The following is a 21,265-nucleotide window of genomic DNA, read 5'->3' as shown; positions in this document are numbered from 1 at the left end:
CCTGTAATTTATGAGGATGCAACCAGGCAAAAGAATACCACAGATTCATATTTCACAACACTGACCATTGCAAATCAAATTCCGCATGTACACCTTTAATTTCAATATCATTTCCATCCACGCTATATCTTTGCCAAGCTTTCATATGAGTGGACATCAAAGGTACAAGGCCAAAAGGGTAGAAAGATAGATCCCGAGACAAAACATCTCCTCTCTATTCCCTCTACAGATGTTGCTGGATCTGCCTAGTTACTCCTGTGCTTTGCGTTTTACTCAATATTCCATCCTCTGCTGTTCCTTGTGTTGTTATAATTTCAATCAGGAGTTAACGAACCATATGCTACCAAACTGCAACTGGCACCAGGCGAACATCAGTCATGCCAAAATATAGTCACACAAGCAAGGGTCAAGGCCAATTATCCAATGAGCCTGATGTCGCAGTCACAAGCATATTTGTTTGCATTGTCTCCCCCAAGGTAATGTTGAGTTTATCCACAATTTTCACATTATGGAACTGTGCAAATGGGTCCAATTTTAGGCTCCGTGTCTTTGCCAGCTGATTTAAATCCAATTCAAGTTGGGCATTGTTAGCCTATTTTCCACTGGAATCACACCAAGAACATGAAGCTACGATTGGCACAGATTCCCTAACTCTCATCAGATATACAAGGATGTGCAATGCAGATGGAAAATAAAGTTATGCCGATGCAGTAGCAGGAGTCTTGATGAAGTGATTTATGAATTTTGACAAAATAACACAGGACTACATTATGTGCAAACTCTGCTCTGCCACCCCAAAGAGAGAGGAGTTACATAAAGAGAGAGAAAAAGTAAGATGTTTAGTGCACCACTCCAAATCGATGCTGTGCCCTGTACCAATATCTATCTCATCAATGTTCCTGTCAAATGCCTTGTATAACCTCAGAATAAAATCAGGTTAGGTAAATTTTGCTTGCACAGAAACAATAACCGCCCACCTGAGGAAGGAAAAAAGACTAATCAAAAGAAATATCAAGAATATCTTGTGCAGTGATTTTGCCTGGAAAAAAAAGTACTGTTTATTTTATTTGTCATTAAGCAGTGTATCACATGAATGTTTATTCAAGCAAATTTCTGTGCCAAACCCTGACAACAATCACTGAAAATGAGCCTCAGCAAATTGGTTTAACCCACCGTGTGTGTACCCCTGGTTGACCCCATGCAATTTGGGGGAAATATATGAAATATTTAGTAGAAGGTCAAAACAAAGAAGTGGGATGTTCAATGTAACATCTTAATCACAGGTACTGATTTGTGAATTGAGTAATCCAAAGAAAGCAAATGTAGCAGACCACATGACTGTATTCAAGAGATCACTGTACACATTCCAGGAGAAACGATTGAGAGAGGGAGGTGGGACGAAGCAAGACTAATTTGCTGAAAAGAAGCAGGTTTGGTTGTTTTATTTGTGTACTGAATAACAGTTTTGGTTCTAAATACATCACTTGGCTAAGTAGATATTGCTTCAGGACATAATCAAAGCTAATGTTTAGAAGTTACATCAACACAACTGATAAATTTGACATTAAACAAAGATTCCCTGTGTCCATTTAGACAAATGAAAAGTTCCATGGCATTATACAGAAGAGAAGTAAATCCTTCTGCTGTCTTTGGCAATGTTGCTTGGCAACTTATCTATTTTTTTAAATACCATACTATTTTTCAGGATCTGTTTGGCATTGGCATGGTTAGCATTTAATGTCCATTCCCAACTGCTCTTGAAATTGATATTTTGCTTGGACATTTTAAGAAGGAATTTATAAATCAACCACATTTTGAGTCCAAAGCAAGTCCAGGTAATAGTGCAGCTTTCACACTGCCAGATATTTGTGAACCAGGTGGGATTTTATGATGATCCTGAATTTTTAGTCAAGAATATCTAATTGCCATATGTACCAAAATAGAACAATGAAATTCTTACTTGCGGCAGCACTACAAGTTTAGAAATGCAGTACTCAATAGATAATATAAGGTAGGTGAATAGGGTTGAAATGTAGATCAGTCATGATTGAATGGCAGAATAGAATTGAGGACAGCAAAAATATTGTCACAGGTATTATATCTAAACTGTTTCCAAATTACTGAAACATGGTACAAAGCTTTTGCATTTTTCAGCTTGAAATTGTGCAATCTGGTGCATTCTGTAGCGAGTCTTTTAACTTACATGAATGCAAGAATTGGATTAGCGATGAATAAGGTTAGGCTAACCAGGCTCATCCTGTTTCAATGTCTCTAGCTTTGGACAAGGCGCTGCTGTGCTCTGAGCAACCTGGTCATGGGTTGGAGAGCCGGGGCGGAGGGAGGGGTGGAAGCAGAAGCAGTGGCGGTGGCAGATGCAGATGGGGAGCCGGGACTGGCAAGTGTTAGCCAGGCTGGCGAGTCGCTCGCTGCAGCTCCGGCCATGGAGCAGCCTCAGTGCAAGAGTCCTGGGCCGTCGGAGGCGTCGGAAGCGTTGCGCCGCTGCCATGAAAGTTCAAATAAGGTTAGGGTAAATTACATTCCTAATAACATTCCACAGTAGAGCCAGGCTCTGATCAACAGGTGCAGCACATGGATGACCTTAGTATATTCATGTATGGAAATCAGATTATAATTCATGCTGTTATGCATATATATAGAGAAACAAAAACATAGAAACAAGACAAGAGGAGTCAGACTTCCATCACTGTTCTGCACAAATAAATCAATCAACCGTACCCTTTGACTATAGAAACAATACGAAAATAATGCCACATATTCAACCGTATATGGTTCAATGAAATTAAGATATATATGTAAAACATATATATGGAAACAGGCCCATCAAGTCCAGATTGACCAGCAATCTACCATACACCAGTTGTATCCTACACACCAGAGGCAATTTACAGAAGCCAATTAACCTACAAACCTGTACTTCTTTCGGATGTGGGAGACACCGGAATATCCAGAGAAAACCATGTGGTCATAAGCAGAATGTACAAATACTGTACAGACAGCACCCGTAGTCAGGATCAAATCTGGGTCTGTGGTGCTGCAAGGCAGCAACTCTACCACTGCGCCACCGTGCCACCCCATTAAATTATTTTTTCTGTAATATATTTATAATGGTGTCAAGTCAATAAAGATGAACACATGATTCTGATTTCTGCCCTTAGTTGGATAACACACATCTCCAGTCATTGTGTTTTATGGCTGGTTTTCAATCTCTTCAGTCTGAAGGTCTTGACCCAAAACATCACCTATTCTTTCTCTCCAGAGATGCTGCCTGGCCTGCTGAGTTATTCCAGCTTTTAGTGTCTATCTTCAGTTTAAACCACCATCTGCAGTTCCTTCCTACACTCTTTGTTAAGCGAAACAGGTCCTATTCTCATAATATTATTCACCTCAACTAAGTATTTTCTTCACCTCTGTTGCTGTAGAGAATACAATCCCAGTTATCAAATCTTTCTTCAAAGTGAAAAAAAAATTCCAGCCCTGCCACATATGTTCATAAATCGCCCCTGGATCCTCTCCAGAGCAATTGGACTCTTTCTACAGTGTGTCATAGTCTTACAGCATGGAAACAGGCCCTTCATCCCAACTTGTTCATGCAGATCAAGATGCCCCATCTAAACTAGTACCATTTATCCGCATTTGGCCCATGTCCCTTTAAACCTTGTGTGTGCCAGTGTGTGTGTAAGGGTGTGTGTTAGGTTGTGTGTGAGAGTGTGTGTCAGTGAAGCGGCGACAACACCCGGAGTGAGCGGAGACTTGGCGATGTCCGGGGAGCATTTCCCTCTCTTCCCCCCTCCCCAGGAATGTGTGCCGGCCCAGGTGCTCTGTGTCCAGCTGGGGTCCGGGGGAGGTGAGGGACAATGACCCGTGGGTCGAGCATCGGAGTGGATCTATAGCCCGAGATTCATCCACGCGGCTCCGGAGGCGGCACCGACACCCCCACTCACCCGGTCCGCTCCTGGCTCCGGGACAGGGTTAAAACTCCATGTGGTGTGGACAGAGCAGCCGCCGGACAGAGAGAGAGCCGCCGGAGGTAAGGGTGGGAGGTGAGAGCGGAGCCTCGGGGGGGGGGGGGGCTGGGACCACCGCCGTGTCTCACATATCACACCATCTGTACGGGAATGTGAATGCGGTTGAGGCAGCATCTATAGAGCGGTAGACATAAATGCTGGAGAGATGCTTGAGTATAAAGAAGGGTCAAAGTCAGACATAGATGCTGCCTCACCCGCTGAGTTTCTCCAGCATTTTTGTCTACATTGCCATTTTAAATAGTGTACGATGGGCTTAAGCCAATTGCTCGTTCTTTACAGGGAACCCGCCGACAGAAAACTATTCTCATTGGTGAGTGTGGAGCAGTGTGACTTTATTTTATTTATATATATATTTTTTTTAATTTGAGCGTGAGAACTTCTGTCATCAGCGTGAGAGCGTGAGAATTTCGTCAAATGCGTCATTCTCACGCTCAATGCGTGAGAGTTGGCAGCCCTGTAATCTTTGCAAGTCAGTGGCTGAGGGAACAGATGTGCAAGGATCGGCCTCACATCAGCAGGATGTGGGAGTGGACAATGAACAGAGTTTCCCATCGCTATTTGTAAGACCCACTAAAAATGCACAAACACGGAATGCCCGACTCAAACACAATGAAATGTGACACATCTCACAGTCTGTTAACCTGAGTTAGAACAGCAAAATTATGAATAATACCAAATGTTCAATCTATTTTATATTATTTCAGAGCAATGCATGGGGAAATACTAAGTCACGGGCTGCAGATGGGTTTTCATGGAGAAAGGGAAGCAAGAAAACTCATCAAGAGCGATGAAATTCAAATTAAAATGTAAAAAAGTAGAATATCAGATTTAATGCTTTCAAATATAGACACAAAGGGCTGCAATGCTGGTTTACAAAAATAATACAAAGTGCTGGAGTAACTCAGTGGGCCAGGCAGTATCTCTGGAGGACATCGATGTCAACCCGAAACATCGCCTATTCATCTAAACATCTCCAATGATGCTGCCTGATCTGATGAGTTACTCCAAAAGTAACTCCAACTTACTTAAAAATAAATAACCACCTATCTTTCAAATTTATGTTTTCTGCCTTCTTAGCATGTCGCTTCTCATTGCACTGATGATCCACCGGGAGAAGCACACACCTCCCACCACTCATGTCTGGAGGCAGTTGTATCCTGTGCCATTTTATCTGATCCATTAGGTATTGCTGATCTAGACATTTTGTGTCTAATCAGGACTACAATCTACCTGAATCTCTTCCTGGTCTAACAGATAATTAGCCAATTCATGTATTATCTTTTTGGCTCTGCAATTCATTCATCCCACTTGCTTTACTTCTCATTTGCACTGTCATGTACTGAGCAGTTTTAACTTGCAGATTTCAGAGCAGTGGCATTAAATCTAAGCTGCAAACACATGTGAAAGCTCTCTGTTAGTGCACACAATAGTTAAATCTGAGTACTTCAACCAGGATTTTCATTTCAGCACCACGCCTAAAGACACGGATTAATTACCCATTCATCTGAACGGAAAAAACAGCTTTGATACAGGAACCGCATGTCGTTGCTTCATAGGAACAACACTTAGTTCATCCTGCAATTGACTCATTATTAGAATAGCAGATGCGAACCCTGTGAAAGCCACTTTTAATGTAAAGGAGATACAAAGGACAACCTGCAGATAAACACACACCTAAAGCTGCATGTATAAAGTATTTATTGAATCATCCAATTCTCAAAATATGGGGATCAACCAACTTGGATAATTACTAAGGGATTTTAAATATATAATTTTGCTTTCTGTTGCTCTTGTTGGCCAAGGCTAGGGTTGTGATTTCCAAATGCAAAATACTACAGATGCTGGATATCTGAATTTTTTTTTAAATGTTGGAAATGCGGAGCATATCAGCTGCGAATTGAGAAACAAATGATTTTGTTACAAATGGATGGAGCAAAAAGGATTGTCTGCAGTAGACAGAAGTGATCACAATGTGTCTCTTTTTGTGGAGGAGACATGTGTCTCTTTTTGTGGAGGAGACATATTGTGATTACTGAATGAATCAGATGAGCATTACATCAGATGAAGTAGTAGTAATCAAGGCTTCATCTGGAAGAAGAGTTTGGTTCAAAGAGAAGTGGCAAATGGGGAATTGGCACAATTGAGAAATATATTCTGCACCTGTAACTTCCCGCTTGCTCTACCTATCGTACTTGAGTTTGGACTGATTATGTATGTATGGTATATCTGATTTGTTTCGATAGTATGCAAAACAAAGCATTCACTGTAGTTTGGTTTATGTGTCAACAATAAACTTAAACCTAAACATCGGAAGTTGTGGTGAGGGATGAGTGGGTTCAGACAAGATCGAAGATTGAACCAGAAGGTCTCAGGAGGAACATTTCCTTTGGAATGCTGAATGAAGCAGGTAAGAAAAGATGCTCCTGGTAGTAGAGGATGTTGAGGAGAAATGAACAGCAGATGCTGGTCTATACCAAAGATAGACACAAAATGCTGAAGTAACTTAGGGGGTCAGGCAGCATCTCTGGTGAAAAATAATAGGTGACATTTCAGGTTAAGTCAAAAGAAGGGTTTCCACCTGAAACATCACCTATTCCTTTTCTCCAGAGATGCTGCCTGACCCGCTGACTTACTCCAGCATTTTGTGTCAATCATGATGTTGACATAGGTAAATATGAGTAGCTGATTCACTGAATGTGTTGGATGGTGGGGACAATAAGAAGCACCCTGTGTTTCATAGAACAGTTTGGCACAGGAAAAGGTCCGTCAGCCCATGGTGTCCGTGATGCCAAACTAAACTAAACCCTTCTGCCTGCAGGTGATCCAAATCCTTCCATTCCCTGCATATCGATGTACCTATCTAAAAGCCTCTTAAACATCACCATAATATTTGTTTCCACCACCACTCCTGGCAGCTTATTCCAGGTATTTACCATGTTCTGCGTAGAAAATAACTTGCCTGGCAGATCTCTAAATTTTCATCCTCTGATTTTATAGCCTCCGACACTCCAGAGAAAATAATCCAGGTTTACCCAGATTCACCTTATGGATAATATCCTCTTTTCCTGGCAGCATCCTGGTAAACCTCTTTTGTCTCCTCTCCAGTCTTCACATCCTTCTTGTAATGGGATGATCTTAAAAAGCTGCAACATGAATTTCTGGCTCTTACTGATTATTCAATGTCCCGACAGATTAAGGCGAGCATACAATATGCTTTCTTTACCACTCGGTCTACTTGTGCTGCTATTTTCAGGGAGCTATGGACTTGAGCCCCACGATCTCTCTACATTGATGCTATTGAAATTCCTGCTATTAATTGTACACTTGTTGTAAAATGTGAGAACAAAATTGTGGGAAATAGAAAAGATACCGTTGAATGCTCTGTGCAGCCATCGTGCAATGGAAAGTATGTTTGAAGGAATGGTGAAACATATAAAAGTACTGACGTATTTGCAATATTGTAGAAATTTTTCAATGAGGCTATAAATATCTGCCAGCCACTTTGGTCCAAGAGAGAATTTAGGAGAAACTTAATGGCTGGATTGTGGAACATACAACCACTAGGTGTGGTTGAGGCCACAGCCTTAGATACAATTAAGGAAAGATAGATAAACACAAGTGAGAGAAAGATATGAATGGGCATATTGATTGCATTTGGTGTCAGAGAAACACAGACACTTCATGGGTCTGTTGAGCTGAATAGTCTATACATTCTGCAATGCTGCATAATAATCAATCCAATTGTATTTTTATTGAAGAGGCAGAGAGAATTCTCCTGATGTCTTGCCAAATAATTTTCCTTCACCCAGAAACAACAGCCAAAACACTAGAAATATTAAAACTGAAAGTATTTATGAGAAACAATACTTTTTTTATTATGACAGACATAAAGAGATTTATTCAGACCAAGTTATAAAACTTTATCAACATACAAAACAATTAAATTTTGAATTTGGTGACAAACCACAAAAACTATTAGCGCGTCAACTTCGCAAATTGGATGGGGAAAAAACAATATACAAAATTAGAACAGACAAGGGAGAAACATTAACACTGCCTAAAGATATTAATGATAGATTTCTACAATACTACCAAAAATTGTATTCATATAAAATAACAGAACAATCAACGGGAATGGAAACATTTTTACAGAATTGTAAGTTTGCGGGTCTAGATCAGAAAGAGAGAGAATTGCTAGGGGCTGAAATTACGATAAAAGACATTGAAGAATCAATAAAGTCCTTAAAAAACGGAAAGTCGGCAGGACCCATGGTCTAAATTCGGAATTTTATTAAAAAAATTATGATTTGCTTTCCCCACGCCTACAGACAATGTACAAATACGCATATACTCAACAGAAACTCCCAGAAACTCTAAATGAATCTACAATCATACTTATACCAAAAACGGACAAGGATCTTGAAGATCCAGGTTCATACAGAGCTATAGCCCTCTTAAATACTGATCAGAAAATATTAACGAAGATTCTATCTAATAGATTGAGCTTAGTGATCAGCAAATTAATACATCCCGACCAAACAGGGTTTATCCCCAAACGGTATTCATTTTATAATCTGAGAAGATTATTTAATATTATATACTCCAATAGAATCCCTAACGCAGAGCTAGCAATTATCTCGTTAGATGCTGAAAAAGCATTTGACCAGGTAGAATGGCCATATTTATTTTCGGTGATGGAAAAATTTCAACTAGGAGAGAAGTACTGTACATGGGTTAAATTGTTATATTCTAATCCAACAGCTAGAATATTAACAAACAAAATGTTATCAACTAAATTTAATCTCTCTAGAGGCTGTAGACAAGGATGCTCACTATCCCCACTATTATTTGCTCTTGCAATCAAACCCCTAGCAGAAAGCGTTAGAAACAATCCAGGAATATTTGGATACAATACTAGAGACACAAGGAATAAAATCTCCTTATATGCAGATGATATACTAATATATATTACAAAATTAGAAACTAGTATTACAAACCTATTAAATCTAATAACTCAATTTGGTCAGTTTTCGGGATATAGAATTAATTGGAATAAAAGCGAAATCATGCCAATAACAAAATTCAATTTACATACAATACAACAATCCCCTTTTAAAATAGTTAAAGATAAATTTAAATACTTAGGAATCTATGTAACTAAGACATATACCTCTTTATTTAAACTAAATTTCCCACCCTTACTGAATAAACTACATAAGAATATTCAATACTGGAAAACACTCCCCATTTCTATGCTTGGGAGAATTAATGCTATAAAAATGATTTTTTTACCGCAACTGCTGTACCTACTTCAATTAATTCCGATATATATCCTCAAAAAAGTCGATTCCATTGTTACAAGTTTTGCCTGGGATTATAAGAATCATAGAATAAGTAAAAAACATTTATGTAAATCAAAGATAAATGGAGGTCTGGCTTTGCCAAATTTCTTATTTTATTTTTGGGCAGTCCATATTAAAAACATGAATTTCTGGCTGGAAGAAATGGATCAACAACCAGATTGGCTAATGATGGAAAAGGAAGACTGTCTACCTTTTGAAATTGGACCGATCATATTTGCCCCCACAAAACCGCACAAAAAAACCTATAAAGAAAACCCCATAATACATAGTGGAATACGAATTTGGAAACAAATAAAAAAAGATTTAAAATTGAATAATATACCACTCTGCCTTCCCATTGTAAATAATCCTTTATTCAAATCATCCTTTATGGACAAAGGTTTCACACAATGGAAAAATTATGGAATCAAAAATATAGGACATCTTTATGGGAAAGGTACTTTTCTTTCATTTCAAGAGTTACAACAGAATTATGGACTGCATTCAAATAATTTCTTCAGATATCTACAAATTAGAGATTATGTTAAATCTAATACACAAATCTACAGGAATAGGGAATCAGAAATTCTTGATGAATGTCTGAACAAGCATCCTAATACTGAAAAATTAATAGCTTATATTTATAACACCCTACTAAACAACGAGGTACCACCGACCGAACCATATAGATACAAATGGGAAAATGAAATAGGTCATCCTATCACGAAAGATATGTGGGACGAAAGTTTACAACAAATACATCAATGTGCATTAAATGCCAGACATACTTTAATACAATTCAAGGTCTTACATAGACTACACTTCTCTAAAATAAAACTAAATAGAATCTTCCCACAAATCTCTCCTATTTGTGATAAATGTCTACATTTAGAGGCTAATTTAACACATACGTTTGCGAACTGTATAAAACTTAAACATTTCTGGACTGATATTTTTGAAATAACTTCAGAAGTTATTAATACAAAACTGGACCCAGACACAAAATTAATAATACTTGGAATATCAGAACAAAGCTTAACACTCACAACAAACCAAAGAAATTTCCTCAACTACAGTATAATAACCGGAAAAAAATTAATATTAAAATTTTGGAAAGGCCCTACAACCCCCACAATTAAAATGTGGATTGCGGAAATGTCGGAGACCCTATACTTAGAAAGAATTAGACTTGTCTTAATGGACAAACAAGATCTTTTCCATAAAATTTGGGCTCCATTCATTAACTATCTGAAGGGGTAGATTGGCACAGCACGAGGACCCAACTGAAACTTGAACTCAGGAATAGATGAAAAGCTATACTTTATAACCTACGAACCTATCTCCATTGATGTATTACAGGTAACCCATTCCACCTCCCTTGTTTTTCTGTTGTGTTTTTTTTTTTTTTGCTTTCTTTTTTATTTGTAACTTTCTACCCTCTTTTTTTCCCTCTTTCTATAAAAAATAAAAACACTAGAAGCAGAAGTAATTGATAATGGAAAATTTTAATAATGTATGACTGATGTATATGAAAAGTTTTTTTACTATAATATGTAACTACATTTTATAACATGTCTACTTCTAATAAATAAATTTTAAAAAAATAAAAAAAATAAAGAGATTTACATTTGCCAGAAAGTACAAAAAACCTCATAAATATAAGTAATTTATTAATAAATTCTAGCGGGAATTGAATAGCAAATTATTTACCAACATAAGGAACGCAGTACTAGAAGTAGTAAAAGAGGCAAGTGACACTGATACATGTTGTGTGAAGTTACATAATCACAAGGAAGGAAGGAATAGAGGCATATGATGATAATGCAAGGCAGAATAGTGTGGGTGGAATCCTCTAGTTATCATAATTAACAGCCAAGACCCCATGGACCAAAGAGACTGCTAAAGTTCTGTACACTCAGTGTAACTCAATAAGCTTGATTTAAAACAGACCAGTTGATCACGCAACTCGAGTTCAGCAATTAAAATTAATTTAATATCAACATTGAAGTCACAACATAAGGCAAAGGACAATTGAAGACTGAACAAATACGGGGAAAAATAGAAAACATTATTCAGGAAATTCTGAAAATCATCTTCAATTTCTAACAATCATCTAGGATTGGTTTATATGAATCTCTAACAAACTTTAAATGTATTTTAGATTTAAGATGAGAGGGCAAAGTTTAAAGGAGATGTGCAGAGCAAGACTTTTACACAGAGAGCAGTGGGTGCCGAACCGTGGTGTCATAATAATAATAATAATAAATTTTATATTTAATGGGCGCCTTTCATACAAAATCTCAAGGACACCTTACATAGTAAACATATAATCGGAATATAACAATAAGGACATCACAGAGACACAAATTAAAAACAGGATTCAATCCAAAAACAGAAAATCAAAAACACAGTGTGAAGAGGGAGCAGCGGCAGCCAAAGCGCGCCAGCGTTCACTCTCTCTTCACGGCAGCCATCTTGGACACAGACCTACAAGACTACAAATAGACAAAAAAAATCATCCCCCCACAGTGGATAGCACTGTGGAGGAAGGCACAATGTCCAGTCCCCACCACATGTTCACCCCAAAGTCAGGCCTATTGAGGCCACCGCAATTGCCTCTACGGAGGCCCGATGTCCCTGGCCGTTCTCACCGGGTGGTCTTGCCCCGGCGTCGGGAGAGTCCTCTCGGCAGCTGGGCCACCTGGAACGGCCGCTTCCTGGTTGGAGCCCGCGGCTGCCGAAGCCGACAAGGCCGCGCCGGTTTGGAGCTCCCAGGCTCCCGTTGTTGAAGTCGGCGCCGCCTCTCCGCTCCGCAAACCCGCAGCCCGGAGTTGTTGCTCTCGGCGGTCCAGCTCGCCAGAGCTCCAGCGCGTCGCCCCAGGCAAGGGATCGCCCGCTCCACTCCAGCGCTCCGATGCTGTGCCGCCGCCGAGGCCGAGGTGCTGGGCGGTTCCCGCCAGGAAACGGCGCTCCAAGCCCGCAGGTAGGCCACGAGGACGGATCGACGGGCAGCCCGGAGAAGAAGCTGCCTCACCGACCAGGTAGGGACCTAGAAATAAAGTTGAGACCTACCCCCCCACATTAAAAAGTCCATATCCCCAACAAACGAAAAACAGGACTCACTAAAAACTATAAAAAAAACGAATTTAAAACGGACGGCTGCTGTCTAGCAGCCGTTCACCAAGATGGCTCCTCCTCCTCCTGGTGGAGACAAATATAATAGAGGCATTTAAGAGGCTTTTAGATAGGCATGTGGATATGCAGGGAATGGAGAGGCATGGGTCACGTGAAAGCAGAGTGGATTTGCTTAATTTGGAATCATGTTCGTCGTTGGGTATTTGGTATTTTGTGCCTGGCTCACCATTCAACAAGATGGAGGCTGACCTTTAACCCCATGCAGTAAAACTGTAATTCTGGCACACTCTATATATTGCTGGTGTTGGAGAAGCAGAATCTCCAGTCTATCAGATGTTATTATTATTATTATTATTATTATTATTATTATTATTATTATTATTATTATTATTATCATTATTATTATTATTATTATTAATAATACACCAATGGAACTTGCATTCGTATTTTTCAGATGTTACACTGTAAATTAACAAATTTTCTAGTGAACCTGAGAAGTTTACAAGAAGTGTAGGAAACAAAGTCCCAGTATGTTTCAAAAGAAGCAGAACCAGGTGAGTTGTGAGGGACCATGGAAAACAGAAAAGAGTAAGTTACGATAGAGAGAAGGAAACAGAATCGAGTTAGTTTTAAATGAACTCAGGAACCTTGACCCCTGTGGTGGAAAGAGAGTGCAAGAACCAAGATCCCGGTGAGAGAGATGCCAAACCATCAGGATTTCCAAATAGTGGGATAATGGTTTAGTGGAATTTCTCTTTATTATGTTATGCTCCGATCACTGTCTTAAATATATTCAAAGACTGGGCCTCCACAACCCTCCTGGATTCTAGATGAATCAATAAATGAGGTATTTTCACTCTGGTAATCCATTTGCTACTTAAGTACATCCAAATACTCCAGTACTGGTCAACCCTCGAGTAAATGATGCCAAGTTGTCACAGGCTTTATTATCAAAAGGAGACTTTCACAAGATAAACACTTTCTAAAGTGCTTATCTTGCTACACAACATCAGCCAAGAGGATCTCCATGAAGACAGTTGGAATTATCATTAATGTGTCTGATGTAGTAAATAGCATTTCATGCCAGCAATGTTTTTCTACCCCACATCCAATGCATTTCACTATATGAAACAAAACTCCACAGGAACTTCCCAGTGACTTAATCTGTATGTCCAAGTGAACGTTTGCACAACTTGATCAAGATGTACATGTGCAGAATGATAAATAAAGGTGTGTCAAAGATAAATATCAGCTAATGTGGAGTGAATACATTCTGTCCACATTCCACGCTTCTAGATACCAATTTGCCAGTTTCTTATCAGTTACTTATTTGCAGACATCATTTTTGTGTTAGTTATCTTTGTTCAGCATGAAAACAGGCCTGTTGACCCACTGAGTCCACATCAACCATCAACTATGGAGATAAAGAAAATCCAGACAAATGAGAAACTGCGTCATTGTGTGAAATTAGAGAATTTGGTATCCATACCATTGGGTTGGAGACTATCCATGCAGAATATGAAGAAAATGCTGTTCTTTCAATTTGTTTATGGATCCTTGACGATATCTCCCATCCTGTCCCTTGCAAGAACTCCATTCCTTACTTGATGTTTCTCCATCTCTGCCACAATTACTCTCATAATTAGGCTATCCCCTCTCTGATGTCTGAGATCTCCACTTCCCTCAGAGAGCATCGCCCCCACCCTCCAAGACATCAGTGGAGGGAGCCCTCGCCCATTTCCACAGTTTTGCTCTCAACTCCCTTCCCCCAGACAGAACGGGCATAGGGTACCTCATCCTCAACTTTCACCCCACCAGTTTCAGCATCCATCACATCATTCTCCAATATTTCCATCACCTTCAACATGATCCCACCACCGGTCACATCTTCCCATACCCACCCCTTTCCACTTTCTGCAGAGACCTTTCTCTCCTCAACTACTTGTTTCCTCCCCAACTAACCATCCCCCTCCCCAGGCACGTTTCCCTGGAATCCCAGGAGATGCAACACCTGTCCCTACATTTCCCTCACCTCTCAGGTGAGACTGAGCTTGACTTGCATCTCTTCCAACCTCGTCTATTGCATTCAGTTCTCCCAATGTGACCTCCTCTACATTGACGAGACCAAACGTAGACTACACGACCATTTCAATGAACACGCACACTGACTGCCAGGGCCTGCTGGAGCACCCATTTGCTAACCATTCCCATTCACCTTCCCATTTCCATATCTACCTTTCTGTCCTTGTTCTCAACCCTCGCACATGTTAAAAAGCACACTGCAACCCTTAAGACTGAAGATCTTTATGAAATTTATGGTGAGTGTGCAGTTGCTGCAAGTTCACATCTGGTGAGTGAGTGAGCATACCTTGGCAAGAAGTTACAAATAGCTGAATCCTGAGCCTAGATGACTGCGTTCATTAACAGTAAACATTGCTGAACCCAGATCAGAAACTATGTAGAATAAATAAGTTTAATTGGTGCTCAGGAAAATTGGTGAACAAGAAAAGAAAAACAAATGAAATGCCAGCATGTCATCACATAATTTGTTCATAAGTAAATGCCCAAATTCTATTCCATCTATTCCTTGCTTACCGTGTGAGTGTTTTCGGAAATTTAAACTTGCTTGCACAGCAGTGTGATTTTTCCCTCGGGTCCTGTTCTCTTTTCCTTCCTGTTGTACTTGCTTCTGGTAAAGTAGGCTTTTTACCCTCTGTTCATCTCACATAAAATTTGTTCAGAGAAACTTCAGCTGACAGATCTTACTTACAACAAACTGGAAAGTGTAGCTGTAGGTCTTTACATGAGAAAACTATTTTCAGATTGCGTACTGACAAAGCACTAGAGGATATTTTCTTATGAGTTCACAATCCCTTCGCACTACGACAGTCAGTCTTTTCTGCACACTATCGCACTTTGACCAATTCCATCCCAACTCCTATCATACTCAACAAAAGATTGCTGTGAGTTGTTTGAGGCCTGTCTTCAGAATGCTGCAGGCACCATCACTCAGATCAATATGCTTGACATTTCCAAGTCTTCAGAGAGTCTCTGGATGCGTTGGAGGTGGCATTGTGCAGTTAATTGAGCTTGGCCACATGCCCACACATCTTTTGACAATTATGGCACTTTGTTGATGTTGGAGCCACATTATTGACATAATTACTTTGACACAGTCACACTATCAAATACAGTATTTCATCAAGTTCGCCGCTGATTTGATATGTCAGTATTTAACTGGATTGCTGGCAAAGCTCCCTGGGACAAATGTAGACCCAAGTAATCCACAGGCTGTGTCAGTTAATGCATCAGCACAGTACTGCTCTGTATTCCTGGGGCACTTTCATATGACTCCTGGATCAATGATCAGAGGTACAACAATCCATAGTGTCTCCATCAACCTATAGATTCAGTAGCGTTGTCTCAGGGCCTGAGTGACTAGTCTTTTGTTTTCTTGTATTGATATATAGCCCCGAGGATTACACTTCTCTGAATATTAAGGTTCAGGCCAGTAATTTCCACCAAAACGGGATAGAAGTATTTAAACTAATGTCTGGAAAGTTATCACAACCAAAGTAGGTTCCACTCAACAAATAAAAAGACCCACAATTATATTAAAACAATTGGGAGTGATAGGGCAACTCATCTGAAACCAGAACTAATTGAATGAGGCCAACTTTCATTTTACTCAACGCTCACTGTGCTACTGGTGACTTAAGCACAAGTGTGTAAGTAGTCCAAGAATGGTGGAATTGTAGAATACAAAGTCCGGAGAAATTCAGTTGGTCACCAGCATCTCTGGAGAGCGTGGATAGGCTTTCTATGAGGACTATGGGGCCTATCCATGTTCACCAGAGATGCTGTTTGACCCACTGATTTACTTTGGCACTTTGTGTTCCACACAAGATTCCAACATGTGCAGTTCCTTAGTGTCCCTCAAGGATGGAGGATATTCACCGATGGGTATCTCTGCTGTCCAATATTGCATTCTGATTCTCACAAGCTGCATTGAATAGAACATGATTCTCATCACTCATTCCATGCAAGCAACCTAAGCTTCAATATCCAACTTGCAAATTTAATTCTGATAAACGTCAGATGTGCATGAGTCAAGAAAAATTGGATACAAAATAAATGATGAGTGACAGAGACTTAAGTGGTATGTACAAGTCCAAGGATCTCTGAAAGTGTTGACTCAGATAGATAAAGTAGTGGTGATACTTGCTTTCTTTGGCCATGGTATGGAAAGCAGAGAGGTTTTGGTACAACTTTACCAAACATTGGTTAGATCACAGCTACAGTATTGTATGTAGTTTTGCTGCCAGATATTTGGAAAGGTGTGTTTGCACTGGAGAGGGTAAAAAGGGGATTCACCAGGATGTGCAGGAAAGAACTGCAGTTGTTGGTTTAAATCGAAGATAGACACTAAAAGCTGGAGTAAGTCAGCGGGACAGGCAGCATCTCTGGAGAGAAGGAATGGGTGATGTTTCAGGTCGAGACTCTTCTTCAGACTGATGTCAGGGGAGCAGGTGGTCCAGAGATAAAATGTAGTCAGACAGTAAGACTGGTCAGAGAACTGGGACGGTGGAGGGGATGGAGAAAGAGGGGAAACAAGAGCTACATGAAGTTGGAAAAGTCAATATTCATACTGCTGGAGTGTAAGCTGCCCAAGCGAAATATGAGGTGCTGTTCCTCCAATTTGCGTGGCTTTTCCTCCAATTGTGAGGCTCAGCACAAATTGGAGGAACAGCATCTCATATTTTGCTTGGGTAGCTTACATCCCAGTGGTATGAACATTGACCTCTACCTTCAAGTAGCTCTTGCTTTCCCTCTCCCTCCATCCCCTCCCCTTCCCAGTTCTCTGACCAGTCTTACTGTCTCTGACTACATTTTATCTCTGTACCGCCCATGCCTCTGACATCTATCTGAAGAAGGGTCTCGACCCGAAAAAGTCACCCATTCCTTCTCTCCAGAGATGCTGCCTGTCCTGCGGATTTATCAGGATGTTGCAAGGGGTGGTGTTTCATTTACGAGGAGAAACTGGTTAAGGCTGGGTTTGTTTCCCTTGAAGGGGAGCCCAAGGCTGGAAACTGATGAGGATAAATAGTGGAATTTATTTTTGCTGAAACAAGAGTGCATAGGTTTAGGCTAAGAAGTTGAGAGGGGATATGAGAAAGTGTTTTTTTGATCTGGAGAGTGGTTGAACACTGGAACAGACTGTGTGAATGTTGGAAAACAGATACATTTAAGAAATATCTAGATGAGCACTTGCAAGATATATAAACCAATGCACCATTTGGTTGACGTTTAGCCTGCACATGCTAGGGCAAAAGTCCAAATTCTATGTTTTAAACTTGTATGACTCTAAGTGTATTGTCAAGTATCTGTGTCACAGGCATGGAGGTCATACTTAACCAGGTACTGTCTCTCACAACAATCTAAAAGATTAACGTCATTCACAATGAAAGTGTCTTTTTGATCAGTGCTCTGTATACTGGGTGCAAAAGTAATTTTACTCTGAACAGTGATCCGTGGCTCCAGTGTATAACTTCTTCCAACTGCAATGTAGCAACCAATAAGGATTACAACAAAAGTGTCCGACAACCTGACCTCGAGTACCAAGAATGTCCAGAAATGAAGAGGTGTACAAACAAACCCAGACATTCCCCAGGTCCATCACAGGTACCCACCTCCCCACCGTCTAAAGGATCGACAGGAGATGCTGCCTCAAGACCCACAGCCGCCTGGCCAAGCTCTCACTTCCTTCCCACCATTGGGACAAGAGTACAAGAGCCTGAAAACCATGACCATCACAATCAAGAATAGTTTCTTCCCAGCATCCGTCAGGGTCTTGAACACTCCACAACATGAACCTCAGCAATTATGACTTCTATGGACCGTGTCTTTGACTGAACTACAGGCTTCTTATTTTTTTTGCAATGGCATTACTGTTTAATTTATTGGACATTGATTATTGTACATTATTTGTGTATATTGCGTTTACAGGCCTGTTAAGGTGTTGCAAGTAAGAATTTATTTGATTCATTGTCAGTACATATGGCAATTAAACACTCTTGATTCTCTTGACTTTTGGCGAAATCATAAAATCATTTTGACATTTCCGCAAAGATTCATGTCTTTTAGTGCCAAAGCCTCAATGCCATTAGATGAAAAATATGACACTTCTTTATGTCAAACCATTGGAACTTCACCAGAAGAAGCATTACAATACTTCAAGATCTGCATCTACTTTCCACAGAAAAGCTCAAGAGAATATTGAGTATGTGTATATCAAGAGTAAATAAATGGATATTGACTGCTGTACTATCATCTATAATGAACGTCACCCTGTTAGTTTAATCTATCTTGAATTGACTAACAACATGAAATGCACAATCTTTCCCGTTATTCTAAATTCATACCAGAAGTAAAACAGTCATATGGCGATGATTTACAGTACTTACTGTGGGAGTCTGGAGACAATCCCTGCACTGATGGATGTTAGTGCATCATTCATTCGAAATACAATCTGACCCTTCCGGAGCCAGTTAATGACAAGCTCTATGATCATCAGTCCAACAAAATAGGGAGTAGCCTGTGAAATATAATCCCATTTTTTAATTAATTCACCTTTGATGTGGCAATATTGTTACATTTTTTGCCAAACATAAAAAGCATTAGGGTATGGAACATCTCAGGTACTCAAAAAACTATAGCATATTAATCTTTTGAGATAAGTGACTATAAAGATTATTTAACAGAAACTAGACCAAGTGGGACCCGTTGGGTCCCGTCCCCAACACAATAATCCACCACTCAGCCGTTCCCCCAAAGGAGACCACTGTTAAAAATAATGCATATAATTAATAACTGTAATTAATTTGTACAAACTGAGAATCACAATGACAAGCCAAATTATCAAGTGCAGGACCCAATAAGACATTGAAGACATTAAAGAGTAACCACAAGACACATCCAAAGTTTTAGTTTTAATAGAGAAAGAAAAGAAAAATGGTTTCAGAGATCAGATAATCTTAAACAGAACAAAGATACGCCCCAGGTTATGATTTACACAAATTTGGCTTGACACAAAAAATAACAATTTACATAATGTTGCAGTCTGCTATTCGTGACTATAGCTTCATCGTCAACACTATAACCCCATCCAAACTCAACTCCAAACTCCGAGACCTAGGAATCAGCAGCCCCACCCGGCCACTGGATCCTTGACTTTCTGACCCACAGAGGACAATCTGTGAGGATAGGTGAACACACTTCTTCCACATTACACTCAACACATAACTCTCAACAAACACCGCTGTGGTGGGCCGAACCATGAACTATGACAAGACGGAGCAGACAAAGGAGGTACAGAACTTAGTGACATGGTGTCAAGCGAGAAATGTTTGAGAGTGTCAAGTTCCTTCATGCTAATATTACCAACGATCTGTTGTAGATCAACCATGTTGATGCGACAGTTAAGAAAGCGCAAAAAAGCCTCTACTTCCAATTCAGTACAATGCAGTACAGACTCGTACAAACTTCTGCAGATGCACCACCATAGAAAGCATTCTGTCGAATTACATCACAGCTTAGTTTGGGAACAGCTCTGCTCAAGACGACAAGAAATTGCAGAGAGTTGTAGATGTAACTCATTTGACTCCATCTACACTTCACACTGTCATGGAAAAGCAACCAATATAATCAGAGGCTTGTCCGACCCGGTCATTCCTTCTTCTCATTTTTCCACTTCTAGGTTCGGAAATTTGAAACTTTGCACCTCCAGACTCAAGAACGGCTTATTCCCTCTGTATTCAGGCTTCTGAACATTCCATCTATAAGCTAGGGTACTATCTCGTTCACCTCTACCCCATTGTGGGCATTGGACTTTCTCGACGGAACTGATGTACTTCAATGCTGAGATCAATATTCTGCACTCTTCACCTTCACTCTATTTATTGTACTGGCATTTGACTTCATTGTATTTAGGTATGGTATCTCGGTACACGTGATAATAATAAACCAAACCTAAAGATATAAACGGGAACATGTATAAGGTATGCAGCTATCTTTTGTATTGCGATCTGTTGTGGTCATCATATATGCAGCTGCTCGGATGAAATGATCTTGACATTTGCTTTTGTAATCATGTGCAAAAGTCTTAGAACATCATATATCATAGATAGACACAAATAGCTTGAGTAACTCAGCGTGTCAGACAGCATCTCTGGAGAAAAGGAATAGGCAATGGTTTGGGTCAAGATCCTTCTTCAGACCGAAACAACATGACCCGAAAGGTCACCTATTCCTTTTCGCCAGAGTTACTGCCTGACCAGCTGAGTTACTCCAACTTTTTGTGTCTATCTTTGGTGTAAACCAGCTTTGGCAGTTCCTTCCTGCACATCATATATCATGCTGCAGGAGAAATTCTATATAGTGACACAACACTCCAAAAATTTAGCGTCATACAAGATAACAATCTTAACACTGAGTTTAGTCATGCCCTCTGTGAACACCACAGTGAAGGACAAATAATCGATTAAATAACATTTGCAAGGTCAGCATCTATCAAATCCACTGTGATCTGGAGAGGATCAAAATCAGAACCACACACATCTCCACCTCATGATCATTGTGCAAAAGGCTGAAAGTCTTCACAAAGACTAAAAGCTAAGAATGGCGAAACAGAGGAAACTTAGTTTAAGGCTCATGCATAATTTGCATACATTTTAAAATCTGTTT

General features: G+C 40.0%; 1 protein-coding gene across 1 annotated transcript in view; it reads right to left on the bottom strand.

Annotated features, from left to right (window-relative positions):
• agmo (alkylglycerol monooxygenase) overlaps positions 1–21,265 on the bottom strand; it is a 340,436-nt gene that overhangs the window by 290,825 nt on the left and 28,346 nt on the right. The window contains exon 2 of the mRNA XM_033045572.1: positions 18,988–19,118. Within this exon, the coding sequence (XP_032901463.1) occupies positions 18,988–19,118 (131 nt within the window). The remainder of the gene's footprint in view (positions 1–18,987; positions 19,119–21,265) is intronic.

The sequence above is a fragment of the Amblyraja radiata genome, chromosome 2 (assembly GCF_010909765.2).
Source record: "Amblyraja radiata isolate CabotCenter1 chromosome 2, sAmbRad1.1.pri, whole genome shotgun sequence".
Taxonomy (NCBI): domain Eukaryota; kingdom Metazoa; phylum Chordata; class Chondrichthyes; order Rajiformes; family Rajidae; genus Amblyraja; species Amblyraja radiata.
The sequence above is the reverse complement of the archived record's forward strand: the minus strand, read 5'-3'. Positions and strand labels throughout refer to the sequence as shown.